This window comes from Alternaria rosae (genome assembly GCF_020736505.1).
Source record: "Alternaria rosae strain MPI-PUGE-AT-0040 chromosome Unknown BKA58scaffold_7, whole genome shotgun sequence".
Taxonomy (NCBI): Eukaryota; Fungi; Ascomycota; class Dothideomycetes; order Pleosporales; family Pleosporaceae; genus Alternaria; species Alternaria rosae.
In genome coordinates this window covers 2,257,850-2,270,849 of record NW_025763576.1, presented here as the reverse complement: position 1 = coordinate 2,270,849, position 13,000 = coordinate 2,257,850, and the positions used below count along the sequence as shown (strand labels likewise).

The 13,000-nt window shown below is 56.0% G+C and overlaps 4 protein-coding genes across 4 annotated transcripts; 3 read left to right on the top strand and 1 right to left on the bottom strand.

Annotated features, from left to right (window-relative positions):
• Positions 1-64: 64 nt before the first annotated feature.
• BKA58DRAFT_403947 (aminopeptidase 2 mitochondrial precursor) lies at positions 65-3,015 on the top strand (the record flags this gene model as incomplete). The annotated part of the gene is made up of 2 exons (XM_046171818.1): positions 65-420; positions 471-3,015. 2 exons carry the CDS (start codon positions 65-67, stop codon positions 3,013-3,015), a joined length of 2,901 nt encoding a protein of 966 aa, XP_046023797.1.
• Positions 3,016-3,142: 127 nt separating this feature from the next.
• Positions 3,143-6,591, top strand: BKA58DRAFT_219120 (uncharacterized protein). The gene is made up of 2 exons (XM_046166206.1): positions 3,143-4,060; positions 4,110-6,591. Exons 1-2 carry the CDS (start codon positions 3,394-3,396, stop codon positions 6,287-6,289), a joined length of 2,847 nt encoding a protein of 948 aa, XP_046023796.1. The 5' UTR covers positions 3,143-3,393; the 3' UTR covers positions 6,290-6,591.
• On the top strand, positions 6,592-10,345 carry BKA58DRAFT_219092 (MAP/microtubule affinity-regulating kinase 4). Its single transcript, XM_046166204.1, has 3 exons — positions 6,592-7,055; positions 7,117-9,751; positions 9,801-10,345. The coding sequence occupies exons 1-3, from the start codon at positions 6,894-6,896 to the stop codon at positions 9,941-9,943; spliced, it is 2,940 nt and encodes a 979-aa protein (XP_046023795.1). The 5' UTR covers positions 6,592-6,893; the 3' UTR covers positions 9,944-10,345.
• A 247-nt stretch (positions 10,346-10,592) lies between these two features.
• On the bottom strand, positions 10,593-12,631 carry BKA58DRAFT_403945 (uncharacterized protein; the record flags this gene model as incomplete). Its single annotated transcript, XM_046171817.1, has 2 exons — positions 10,593-10,730; positions 10,802-12,631. The coding sequence occupies 2 exons, from the start codon at positions 12,629-12,631 to the stop codon at positions 10,593-10,595; spliced, it is 1,968 nt and encodes a 655-aa protein (XP_046023794.1).
• Positions 12,632-13,000: the final 369 nt, after the last annotated feature.

Genomic DNA, 13,000 nt, shown 5'->3' with positions numbered 1-13,000 from the left:
CCTGGAGGACCTCGAGCTCTCGTGGCGCGGTGGACAGGTCGCGACACAGCACACGAGAAGCTAGATGCACCGTTTCACCTACCATGGACGTCTTCTGCTCGCTCCCAGCCGCCGACTGAAGCCACGTCGGACGCTACTGCACACGCTCACACCAAACGCGCGACTCTCTCATCCCCCCACCAACATCCCTCGCCCGGTCCCTCGTCCCCCACCACCCTCCCGACACCCTGCCCTTGTCCCCGCAAGGCACTGTTCCCACCGACGAAATATGTGCAAGCACTTTGGCGCAGAGGGCCACGCGTCCATCGACATCACCAAGGGTCGCGAGGTGCTGCCCGCCAATGTCAAGCCCGTCCACTACGACCTGACACTGGAGCCCGACTTTGCCAACTTCACCTACCAGGGCACCGTCACCATCGAGTACGTTTCCGTCCGCCCGTATGAGGGGGGCTCTGCTGACACTCGGCCAGTCTAGATGTCGTCGACGACACCACGTCCATTTCTCTCAACACCAACGAGCTCAAGATCCACTCGACCAAGGTCACGGCCGGCCAGCAAGTCATCACCGAGTCGCCCAATGTCGCCACCGACCACGATGCGCAGACGACCACGGTCAGCTTCGACCAGACCATTCCGGGCGGTAGCCAGGCGAAGCTCACCATGGCCTTCGCCGGAGTGCTGAACGACAACATGGCCGGCTTCTACCGCTCCTCTTTCAAGGCTGCCGACGGTTCCACCACATACATGGCCACGACGCAGATGGAGCCGACAGATGCCAGACGGGCGTTTCCTTGCTTCGACGAGCCCGCGCTCAAGGCCAAATTCACCGTCACCCTCATCGCCGATGAGAAGATGACCTGTCTCAGCAACATGGACGTAGCGTCGGAGAAACAGATCCAAAGCACCGTCTCCGGCGGAAGGCGCAAGGCCGTCACCTTCAGCCCGACGCCTCTCATGTCGACGTACCTCCTATGCTTCATTGTCGGTGAGCTCAACTACATTGAGACGAACAACTTCCGCGTCCCTGTGCGAGTCTATGCTCCAAAGGATCGGGACATTGAGCACGGCCGCTTTTCGCTCGAGCTGGCGGCAAAGACGCTGGAATTCTACGAAAAAACCTTTGACAGTCCCTTCCCGCTGCCCAAAATGGACATGGTGGCAATTCCCGACTTCAGTGCAGGTGCCATGGAAAATTGGGGTCTCGTTACATATCGTGTGGTCGACGTGCTCATTGACGAAAAGGTCAGCGGTGCGGCTACTAAGCAGCGCGTCGCCGAGACGGTGCAGCACGAGCTTGCCCACCAGTGGTTTGGTAATCTCGTAACCATGGACTTCTGGGACGGCTTGTGGCTTAATGAGGGATTTGCAACCTGGATGTCGTGGTATTCCTGCAACGTCTTCTACCCTGACTGGAAGGTCTGGGAAGGCTATGTTACAGACAACCTGGCCAGCGCACTCTCGCTCGACTCGCTACGCAGCAGCCATCCCATCGAGGTGCCGGTAAAGCGCGCAGACGAGATAAACCAGATTTTTGATGCCATCTCATACTCCAAGGGCTCGAGTGTCATTCGCATGATCTCCAAATATGTTGGAGAGGAGACCTTCATGGAAGGAATCCGCCGATATCTCAAAAAGCACGCCTATGGTAACACAGAGACTGGTGACCTCTGGGCTGCCTTGGCTGATGCCAGCGGTAAGGATGTTGGCAAGGTCATGGACATCTGGACCAAGAAGGTCGGCTTCCCAGTCGTGACCGTCACGGAAGGCACTGATTCCATCCACCTTAAGCAGAACCGCTTCCTCCGCACTGCCGATGTCAAGCCAGAGGAAGACCAAACCCTGTACCCCGTATTTCTTGCGCTGCGGACCAAAGAAGGAGTTGACGAAGACTTGACGCTTTTCGATCGTGAAGCCGACTTTAAGCTCAAAGAACTCGACTTCTTCAAGCTCAACGCGGACCACTCTGGTCTCTACCGGACCTCGTACACGCCAGAGCGCCTACGGAAGCTTGGCATATCGGCCAAAGAGGGCCTCTTGACCGTTGAGGATCGAGCTGGCATGATTGCCGACGCAGGCTCGCTGGCGGCGTCTGGCTACCAGAAAACGTCTGGTATACTCTCGCTCCTGGACAGCTTCAAACACGAAGCAGAGTTTGTCGTCTGGGGAGAGATTACGGGTCGTATTGGTTCCCTGCGGGGCGCATGGATGTTTGAGGACCAGAAGATCCGGGACGCACTGAAGAAGTTCCAGTTGGAGCTCAGCGCAGAGAAGGCACATGAGCTGGGATGGGCATTCAATGAAAAAGACGGTCACATCGAGCAGCAGTTCAAGGGTCTCATGTTTGGTGCTGCTGGTATCGCTGGCGACGAGGAGATTACCAAGGCATCCTTTGATATGTTCGACAAGTTCAAGGCAGGCGACAAGTCTGCCATTCACCCCAACATTCGCGGCAGCGTGTATGCCATTGTGCTAGCGAACGGTGGGCAAGAAGAGGTGAGCAGTGCTACGAGGATGGATGGAATGCAGACTGACCAGACGCAGTACGATGTCATCGTCAACGAGACGCGGAATGCCGCCACAAGCGACGAGCGCAACTCGGCTCTTCGCGCACTGGGCCGTGCCAAGTCTCCAGAGCTCATCCAGCGCACGCTTGCCATGGCTCTCAGCGACGAAGTCAAGGGCCAAGACATCTACTTGCCCATTGCAGCATTGAGATCACACGCGGAGGGCTGTCATGCGCTCTGGAAGTGGGTCAAGGATAACTGGGACGAGCTAGAGAGGAGGCTCCCCCCTAGCCTGAGCATGCTAAGTTCGGTGGTTGCCATTACAACATCAGGCTTCACCCACCGGGAACACATAGAGGATATTGAGGCGTTCTTCAAGGGCAAGAGCACCAAGGGATTTGACATGGCGCTGTCCCAGAGCATCGACGCCATCAGCGCTAAAGCCGCATGGCTTGAGAGAGATGCGGACGATGTCAAGACGTGGTTGCAGGAACACAAGTATCTGCAGTAGGCGCCAATATCGGTGCACTGTTATGAGGAATGGCTGTATAATATAGATGAAGAAATCAGAAACTCATGCCGCTAACGCTATCGATAAGAGTGCGCGATACCCAGGTAGCCGGTGCGTGATGAAGGTAGTATGTAACATGGATCTGTCCAGAAGGTTGGCTACGTCAGCTTGCCCAACGTGGGACCGCCAGTTCGGCCATGGCTCTCTGAAGAGTACACTTGGAACGCCACCACCTCACATTGACTTTGTGGCGCTCGAGCATTATATCACAATTGCAAGTGGTAGAGCGTTTCGCTAACAAACACAGCAGCCTCCACGATACCTCCGAAGGGTTGTCGGAAGCTTGATATCGGGGTGCGCGCAGACGCCGGAGCCGTCATGGCGCAACGGATACTGCGACCAGGCACACGCGCAGACGCAGATGCAGACGCAGATGCAGACGCAGACGCAGACGCGCTCGATGATACGGTAGAGCTCGAGCAATTCCGCCGCTCACCCCATCCATACTTGCATCACGGAGATCAGACACGAAGGCAGTCACCAGGCCCGACGCATCGCGCCCCTCCGCCCTCGCAGTCGCGACCCTCTTCCGAGCCTCCAGGCAAGACGATGCACGACAACGACGGCCGGACACGCAGGAAAAGGGCACCGCACTCCCCGAGCGAAAGCGGCACCGAAGCCGACGACGAGGGCTACAGCCTCGTCAAGGCGCTGCCTGCTCCTCCCCTGCGACCACACAAAGGCCTTCGAGAATCGCGGACGTCGGGCACAGACGAATGGGCGAGTCCGCTGCTCACTCCCACACAGATCGACGACGAGGGGAGAAAGCTCTTCGAGGGCTACTTTTCCCGCACCAGCAAGACGAGGCGCTTAGGAGACGCATACCACAACGACGACGAGGCGAGGAGGGCCAAGCAAAAGTACCTCCAGCGGCGGCGCAACGAGCTGGTCAGGCGAACGACCGAGACTGCATTGCTCGCGGGCATTGCCACGCTCGCCGTCCGCGGTTGCGACTGCTGGGTTAATTTGCTGGCATGGCATAGAGGTCAGCTCACCCCTCACGCATGGGCCGAAGATCGCTAACCCGTGTCTAGTAGAATTGTTGACGCACGTTGCAGTCATGGCTGGCGTCTTGGGGCTGTATCCGCTTCGTCTTCTGTACTACTCATGGAGAAATCACTCTCGTCTCCGGCTTGGCCGTCGAATACATCTACCAGCCGCCTTCGATCCTGCCACCATACTCTACCCCCCAATACTGCCCGTCCTCATTGCGCTGTCACTCTTTGCCTCATCACCAAAGCCCCTTCTACCCAACATGTTGCTTGGCTTAGCTGCGTTGCCAGCCAGACTCATTCCCTTCAGGAGCGCTACCTTGGGCTACTCTCCTCTGCACTGGCTGATCTCCATCATGCCCCTGATTGCTGCCGAGAACACCGACATACCGTCTCGGCTGTTTGCACAGACACCATACAGACTCAAGTTACCCCCGCCTGACCAAGGTCTAGATCCCGAACTTCTGGTGACGTTGTTTGCTCTGCATCAGGCGCTGCTACCGCCGCTATACTACCTCACCACTACGAGCCTTCTACCAGCAGAGCTCCACCTGCTTTCGATTGGGCTCATCAACCTCCTCTTGTTCTCGGACACCCCTCAAGCAACCATACTCAGTGTCTTACTGTGGCTAGGCGGGCTGGGGGTATTTTTGCTCTGCGGCAACGTCTTGAAGTGGGGCGTTGCACTTGCACGCATCCCGCGATGGAGGCTTCGACGCGCTGGCCAAGTCATTCGAGCTCGACAGAACTTCTTGCAGGTGTTGAACCGTAGTCTGGGATCCAAACGCGATGGAAGCGATTCCGTGAGGGATGTGAGTGACAGTGATGCGGATGAAGAACCCAGATTCGACAAGCCTCTCCAAAAGACCAAGAGCCTTAAAGTCAACATTTTAGACTCGGTCAGACACAGCAGACCCTGCATGGAGGACAGCGAGCCGCGGTCTGCTGCCGAAGCGATAAAGACTGGCTTTCAGCAGTCTACTTCTGCAGAAGGGCCCACTCATAACAGTGGACGTAAGCGTAGGAATACCCTTCCAGTCCTCGCTGCTGAAGACCATACGTCACAGCATCGATATTCGAACCGAAGACAGTCGAGATCGATTGTGCAGTCTTACTTATCGCTCACGCCCACCGAAGCCACCAGGAGGAAATGGCTCTACGCTGGATACTTCTACGTGATTGTCGTAGGCCTGATACTGGGACCAATTCGGTATAGTATCGGCAAACATGCTCTTCACCGTCACGAACCTTTTGGATGGGCCATTAGCTACCTCTTCGGCAATGTATCACGCGTGCGGTGGGAAGTGTTCAAGTGGGATTTGGACTGGTGGGTCCCTCTGCCGACGAGACGGGACGCTGACGACATGGCCCAACTCACACACTATCTGCCATTTGCGGAATACGTTCGTCGCGTAGTGCTGGGAGAAGCGAATACGCGTCTCTTGCTGTGCGTGTACTGTGCCGGAACCATACTCACTGGCCTCGTGGCAGTCTTGTCGCTTTCTGCGGTGGTAGAAGTCGACACACGCAGAAAGGTGTTCCACGGCACCATGGTGGCGATGCTCCTGCCGACCATCTTCATTGACCCTTGTTTTGTTGCGCTGGCGCTTGCACTTGTACTTGCGATATTCCTCCTCCTCGATCTGATTCGAGCCTCGCAGCTTCCGCCGCTGTCCAAGCCCATTGCCAGGTTCCTGACGCCGTACGTGGATGGCCGCGATCTCCGAGGCCCCGTGGTGGTATCGCACATCTTCCTCTTGATTGGCTGTGCGATCCCGCTGTGGCTATCGCTCGCAGGAGTGGAACGGACTGGCGATGAGTCGTGGCAAGGCTGGGAGGTGAAAGGCAGGGACGTGAGTATGGTGGCGGGAGTTATATGTGTGGGCATGGGCGACGCAGCAGCATCCCTCATCGGGCGGCGCTACGGGCGGCGGAAATGGCCTTGGGCAGGCGGCAAGTCACTGGAAGGGTCCTTGGCGTTTGCAGTCGCGGTGTCGGCTGGACTCGTGGCAAGTATAGTCTGGCTCCGCGTTGGGTGGGAAAGCGGAGCGGTAGGGCACAAGACGGAGGGCGAGTGGGCTCACGACGCATTGCTCACGGTCGGCAAGGCGGCTCTGTGCGCGACAGGCGTAAGCCTCAACGAGGCGGTCCTCACAGGCGGCAACGACAACGTGATCGTGCCAGTCATACTATGGGTCCTTGTGAGGGGTGTCAGGCTGTAGGTAGTGGACTCAGCCGCATCAGGCGGGATGCAGGTACGGTGTAGATAGACGGGTCGACCATGAAGCCGACCACATGGTCGTTCGCGCAGGGGAGCATGACTTGCATGGCAGGTCCCGAGTGAAGTACGTCAGAACGGGTGAGACCAGACAAGAAGCAGGCGCAAAGAAGCATGTCGGAGCGTGCAGCCTGGCGATGTGGTGCTAGTGCATGAGGGGCACGCGTCGTTATCAACCATCCCGGTCGGCTTCCTCCATGTGACACCCGCACGCCTGCCTCGAGCAACCGCCTCCGCCTATTGTACTGCCTGCCGTCCAGCTTCCTCTCTCTCCCGATACCCTGCTCTCGCGATACCCTACTCTCCCACCCGTCTCTGCCGCCCTGCCTCCCAGCGTTGAACCTGTTCTCTCCCGCGCCCAGCTGCTCGTCGCGCCTTGCATCCTCGTCCCTCAACCATCCATCACCACTATCGGCCGCCATCGACCACCGCTCTCCTCCCGCCAGCCCTGCACCGCCGCCAGCCCATGTCCAACGCCCTCACGGCCACGCTGTACCCACATCTTCGCTGGTAGCTGACGCCCAGCTGCTCAGCCAGCGCCGCCGACTATGGCAACACCCCCCAACCCGCACGCCCCCAGGCGGTCGGGCGCGTCACCGTCGGTGTCGACGCCCGCAGCCACGGGCTCGGAGCAGATCATCGGGAAGTTCAAGCGTCTGCATCACATTGGCAAGGGCAGCTTCGCCGAAGTCTACCGCGGCATTCACATTGTACGTTGCTGCCCTCCCTTCCCCGGGGCGTGCGCCGAGTGCTAACTGTCTCCCCCCACAGGAGAAGCGCCAGTCGGTCGCCATCAAGTCGGTCAATATGAACAAGCTCAATAAGAAGCTCAAAGACAACCTCGTCTCGGAAATCTCCATTCTGCGCAGTCTGCACCACCCGCACATAGTCTCGCTCATCGACTGCCATGAAACGCCGTCCCGCATGCACATCATCATGGAGTTTTGCGAGCTCGGCGACCTGTCAGCCTTTATCAAGAAGCGCTCCGACCTCGTCAACCACCCGCAGACGCAGCGCATGATAGAAAAGTACCCCAACCCGGCTGTTGGCGGCCTGCACGAAGTTGTTGTCCGCCACTTTGCCAAGCAGATGGCGAGCGCCCTGGAATTCCTGCGGTCCAAAAACTACATTCATCGTGATCTCAAGCCCCAGAACCTGCTCCTCAATCCATCCTCCATCTTTTACTCGCAGAGTGGCACCCTCGAACGGATGCCTCTGGCTGCCAGCGCCAATTCTTTGATACCCGCCACCGGCATCGCCTCGCTGCCCATGCTCAAGATTGCTGATTTCGGCTTCGCTAGGATTCTGCCGACTACCTCGCTGGCCGAAACTCTCTGCGGCTCTCCCCTCTACATGGCACCCGAGATTCTGCGGTATGAAAAGTATGACGCAAAGGCCGATCTGTGGTCTGTGGGAACTGTTCTCTTCGAAATGATGTGCGCCCGACCGCCATTCAGGGCGAACAACCACGTAGAGCTACTGCGCAAGATTGAAGAGCGCAAAGACCAGGTCCGATTTCCAGAAGGCCTCATTTGCACCAGGGCCATGAAGACCCTCATCCGCGCACTCTTGAAGCGAAAGCCAACCGAACGCATGTCATACGAGCATTTCTTCTCAGATCCCGTCATTCGTGATGAGATCCCAGACATGGTCGATGAGGACCTCCCGGGTTCTATGCAAGCGTCTGAGCGTATGCAAACCTCCGTATTAGAACCACCAATTGAGCCACCCAAGCGAGTCCACAAGGCGCCCCTCGAGCTGGAATCTAGGCCTACTGACAGTCCATACTCATTCTCGACCAGGGACAGGACGACAGGCCTTGGTACAACACCACCTTCACGTCCCGCTTCTCGACCTGTGTCTGGCAACTTCTCAGGCACTCCACCGCAATATCTGCCTGCAAGACGAGCTAGTAACGCCCCTATTGAACCCAACGACGAACGCAGTTCAACTCGTGAGCATCGTCGGCCTGCGCTCAACAACGCGGCAACCGCACCGGGACGTACTGCGACGCTGCAAGACCAGACGACAGCACCTACTGCCATCAGCCACAGGCGCAGGTACTCTCGCGACGAACAAGGTCCACCACACACCGGTCTCAAGGAGCACCTGGATCGCGAGCGGATTCCACAGAGAACGGAAGCAAACGTGTTGAAAGAGGCGGCAGAACGAGCCGCACAAGATAACGCGCTTGACGAGGGGTTTGTCTTTGTAGAAAAACGTCGTGTGGAGATTGACGCACTGGCAGACGAAATTGCCAACAGTCCACAAACACAGCGGGATCGTCCCCTCCACCGGGAGGCAGCAATGAAGCGACGATCGACAACGCAAGGGTCCCCAACATCAACCACTGGCGCAGTTCCCTCGAAAGCCATCCAGATCCAGCAAAAGCCTACCATTACGCACCAGCGCACGGCTTCTTACAGCCGGCGACAATACCGCCCAAGCTTTGAAACCGCTACCTCCGCTCTTTCCAAGGCTATGAACATGGTCAATATCCGAGGGCTTGGTCTGTCTCCGCCAGTCATGAAGGGCGTCTCACCCCCACAGGGTTATTCCGCATTTCCAGCGTATCCCACTGCGCAAAGCAGTATGCTAATGGTCGGCGACGGAGGCAAATCCGTTGGCAAAGATGAAGATACCATGACGGTCAAGAGGATTGAGGATCTGGCCCAGCTCAGTCACGTTGTGTATGGCTTCGCCGAAGTCAAATACAGTCAACTTGTCCCGGTTGCACCAAGCGACCCAGCTTTAGGAGTCGGTTCCACTGGCGTTGCTCGCAAGCCCAACAGCGATGTGATCGACGATGACGATGACGACGAAGACTTGACGCCTGATACTGTTCTCATCATTTCCGAAGAAGCGCTAGTACTTTTCGTCAAGACGTTAGCAATGTTGAACAAGGCTATGGACCTGACTGGCAGCTACTGGAACCGCACCCGCCGCAATAGTGGCCCCGACGGAACAAGCCGAACCAATGCAAAGCTGGGTCAAGTGGTCTCATGGATGCGCGATCGATTCAACGAATGCTGTGTCAAATCTGAGATTGTCGCACGCAAGCTCAAGCAGGCACAGCAGCAGCTACCGGCAGATCATCCAAGCCATCCTCATAATCAATCGGCGGCATCCGGCTCTGCAACTGCTGTAGGTTCCGCGGAGAACATCCTACTTACAACTGGTGTTACTGCCGAGAAACTATTATACGACCGGTCCCTAGAGATGAGTCGCCAGGCAGCCATTGATGAACTTACTGGACACAACCTGGCGGACTGTGATATCAACTACTGGACTGCCATCACGATGCTTCAAGCGGTTCTAGAAGAAGAAGAAGAACCGTCCAACGAGAAAGCTGATGCCGAGGAGATCAATGGCCTCGACGGGGAAGATCGGCGCTCGATCCAGAAGCGTAAGTCCCGCTACAGTGTCCCCAAAGTGCACGCAACTGACCATCGCAGTCCTTGAACAAATGAGAAGCCGGCAACGAGCTCTCAAGAAAAAACTCGACGTTGTCAGGACTCAAAAGCGCACTTCCATCACTAGTGCGCCTGTACAACATTCCGTGGGGCGCAGCTCTTCTTCCCAAGGTGTCGCAAAGTAGTCTTGCATCGCACAAAACTACGTTTGCAATTACCAAACTTACAACAGCTTCTTTTCGCACCTAGGAACGGCACCATCCTCACGCCATTCTGCTCTCTGTGTATAGGTTTAGTTTTCGGTATTCTTTGCTTGGTTTGGGACAATGGGGCCTCATGAAGGGCTTTGGCGCACTCGCATTCATTCGCATATGATACCAAGATCTTGAATAACAACGACGTATAGTTTTTCTTATTAATCGCAGGCGTTTGAGATAAACAGCGGGTTCAGGCGCACGTTTGGGTTGGCATGGTATTTTGCTATAATTAGTCTATCACGGGGCGACGCCCTGGGTGATCTGGAGGAACAGTGCCTGCATTGGTTCTGGGCTGGCCTTTGAAGCAATAGAGCGTGTATCGAGACTTGCACGATTTGTCAGTAGCTGGGGAATAGCAAGTAGTGGTCAGTGTATCGAAATTGCAGTCCATACAGCAGACATGAGATGTGGCACCTGCAGGCTCAGTGCGTGTTTACTATCCTACGCGCAACTTCGGGCCGTGCCAATAGATACCAGAGCTTTGCAAAGGTTCAGTGCACATGATCATCCAAGCCGATGTACAGGCATGGCATTGCTCCACGCAATGAGCTCGGGCGTCCGCCTCGAGACCGCGTTTTCAAGAGATGGAAATGCTTATAATCTTAATATCCTCCTCCGGCTTCTCTTTGTATACTTTGGTATTCTCAATCTTGTGAACAACATCCATCCCAGCAATCGCTCGTCCGAAGATGGTATGCTTGTTGTCGAGCCAGGGCTGCATACATGTCACAGTCAGCGCACCGCCTCATCGTGGAACTGATAGTAAATGAGAAAATGAGGACTTACCGTCTTTTCGGTGGTAATGAAGAATTGACTTCCGTTCGAATTTGGCCCAGCATTCGCCATGCTCACTGTGTAGGCTTTGTCGTGTCTCAAGTTGGAGAACTCATCTGCAAACTCCTTGCCCCAAATACTCTCTCCACCAGTGCCGTCGCCAAGTGGGTCACCAGTCTGTATCATGAATTTGCGGATCACGCGGTGGAATATGACGTTGTTGTAATAGCTGTTGCGCGCGTGTGTGACAAAGTTTTCGACGGCCTTGGGAGCAGCGTCCGGGAAGAGACGGATGGTAATGTCGCCGTAAGTGGTGTGAAGAGTTGCTGTAGTGCCCGTTGCGGCGAGTGCTTTGTCGTCCTTTTGTTTGCTAGAGGCGGCAACGCGAGGCTTTTCGTTCTGCACATCACGGGTCGACTTGGTAGCGCTGGTGTCGTTGGTGTACATGTAGAAACGGACCTTGCCAGAACCTGTAGCGACGAGCATGGCGTCTCTGGCCTCGGCTTCCTGTAGCAACGGGTTCTCGCTTGCTGCCATTTCGACTGTGACAACACCTTTTTTCTCTGGTTGCCCTTGGTAGAGGCACAGCCATAGCGGTCTGATGGATTCTTCCTGGCCGTACAGCTTCACGAGCTTGTTGGTCAATGTGTTGATCACTTTGACGCCGTACATGCTGCCGTATAGGATGAAATTGCTTGTCTCGTCAAATGTCACATTCATGCGACACCTCGTCGTAGGCTGGTCGAGCTCTCTTTCGATGGCTATGCGTCGACCAAACTCCATGTCCTCCAGATGCTGGACAGCGGTACCGGCCTGTTGCATGCTGGTGATGGTCTCGATTGATTCGTCGTACGTACGATGAAGTTTGCCGGTTGCAAAATCGAAGACGCGGACCTTGCGATCCGGGAATGAAAGCGTCGCAAATTGCTTCCCAGTGGGAGATATGGTAAGCGACGAGGGCACACTTTTTGACTTTTTGAAGTCGAAGAGACTGGTAGAGCTCTTGAGCCTCCAGACATTGTCTGGCTTCTCATAGTTTCCATTGGGCCTCCAGTATTCCACCATACCACCTTGATCGACGCTCACAACACAGTCGAACTCGCTATTGTATGCCATTAAGCTCACTGACGCCCTGTGGACACTCCTGAGCGTTTGTAACGGCTCTGGATTCTCTCCTCTGCCATCGTAAATGCGGATCCAACTGTTTTCTTCGGAGCTGACGGCCAGTTGAGGAAAGCTTGCGCCTCGACCGTGCAGCCAACAAACTGCTCTAGGCGTGTACTCAACGCTCAGCATGGCCAGCAGATCGAAGGTGACGACATCGAAGATCTTGATCGTCTTGTCCGAGCCAGAAGTAGCAAAGCTACGGCCGTCGGCGCTCACGTTGACAGACTTGATCTCGCCGGTGTGCGCCCTGAATTCTTTGACAAACTCTATGCCGCCAAAGTCCTTCTTCCAGAACTTGACCACGCCGTCGACAGAGCTCGTTATGAGGAAGTCGGTGTGGGGCGTAAAGGTGGTAAAGCATAGTTGCTCGCGGTGCATTAGCGATTTGGAGTAGCGGGTCGCGCCGGGCAGCGCAGCGACGTAAAGCTTCTCGTAGGGCAGTTTGCGCTTTTTCCGCTTCGGGGCTGAAGACGGGAGGGCGGGACCAAAGTCATCATCATCGGAGGAAGTATCGTCTGGGGAGTTTGTTAGGAACTTGACGCGCAACGTGTGCGCAAGGGACATACCGTCCATAGCCTGCACAGGAGCTTCTTTTGCAGAGACGGCGCTGTCAGCCTCCATTTCGGTACGCGACCGCTTCACCTTGCTCGGCGACTGAGACCCGTCCATTTCCATCATGGGCATGCAACGAGACCGCCGGGGTGGTGCGGGTTGGTTGTCGCAGGCCCAAGCTTGGAATGATGGAATAATGCCGCGTCTAAACGCGTGACGTTGCGGCCTGTGCACAGTCGGAGAGTTTTGTGGAACACGTCAGCTACGCTAGCACGCCGTTTACGGATATCCACGGATTGTGATCACGCCTCAGCAGGATGATGTTGCCATGTTCAGAGACAATGTGAAAAGCCCACCCATGCTATCTTCTCTCCTCTTTCAATTTCATGTGCTATCGTAACGCAAGGGCATCGCTCGCTCTTCTGGTGCTGCGCGAGGACATGTATGTATTCATTGAACTCATCACGAATCGGATAAACACTGTGGGGCAGA

What these genes read in the sequence shown, in the direction of transcription:
- BKA58DRAFT_219120 (XM_046166206.1), top strand. Translation starts at nt 3,394, where the DNA reads ATGGCGCAACGGATACTGCGACCAGGCACACGCGCAGACGCAGATGCA. An exon ending in TTTGCTGGCATGGCATAGAG is followed by an intron (nt 4,061 to 4,109) that starts GTCAGCTCACCC and finishes ACCCGTGTCTAG; the next exon opens with TAGAATTGTTGACGCACGTT.
- BKA58DRAFT_219092 (XM_046166204.1), top strand. Translation starts at nt 6,894, where the DNA reads ATGGCAACACCCCCCAACCCGCACGCCCCCAGGCGGTCGGGCGCGTCA. An exon ending in TCTACCGCGGCATTCACATT is followed by an intron (nt 7,056 to 7,116) that starts GTACGTTGCTGC and finishes CTCCCCCCACAG; the next exon opens with GAGAAGCGCCAGTCGGTCGC. An exon ending in TCGGCGCTCGATCCAGAAGC is followed by an intron (nt 9,752 to 9,800) that starts GTAAGTCCCGCT and finishes TGACCATCGCAG; the next exon opens with TCCTTGAACAAATGAGAAGC.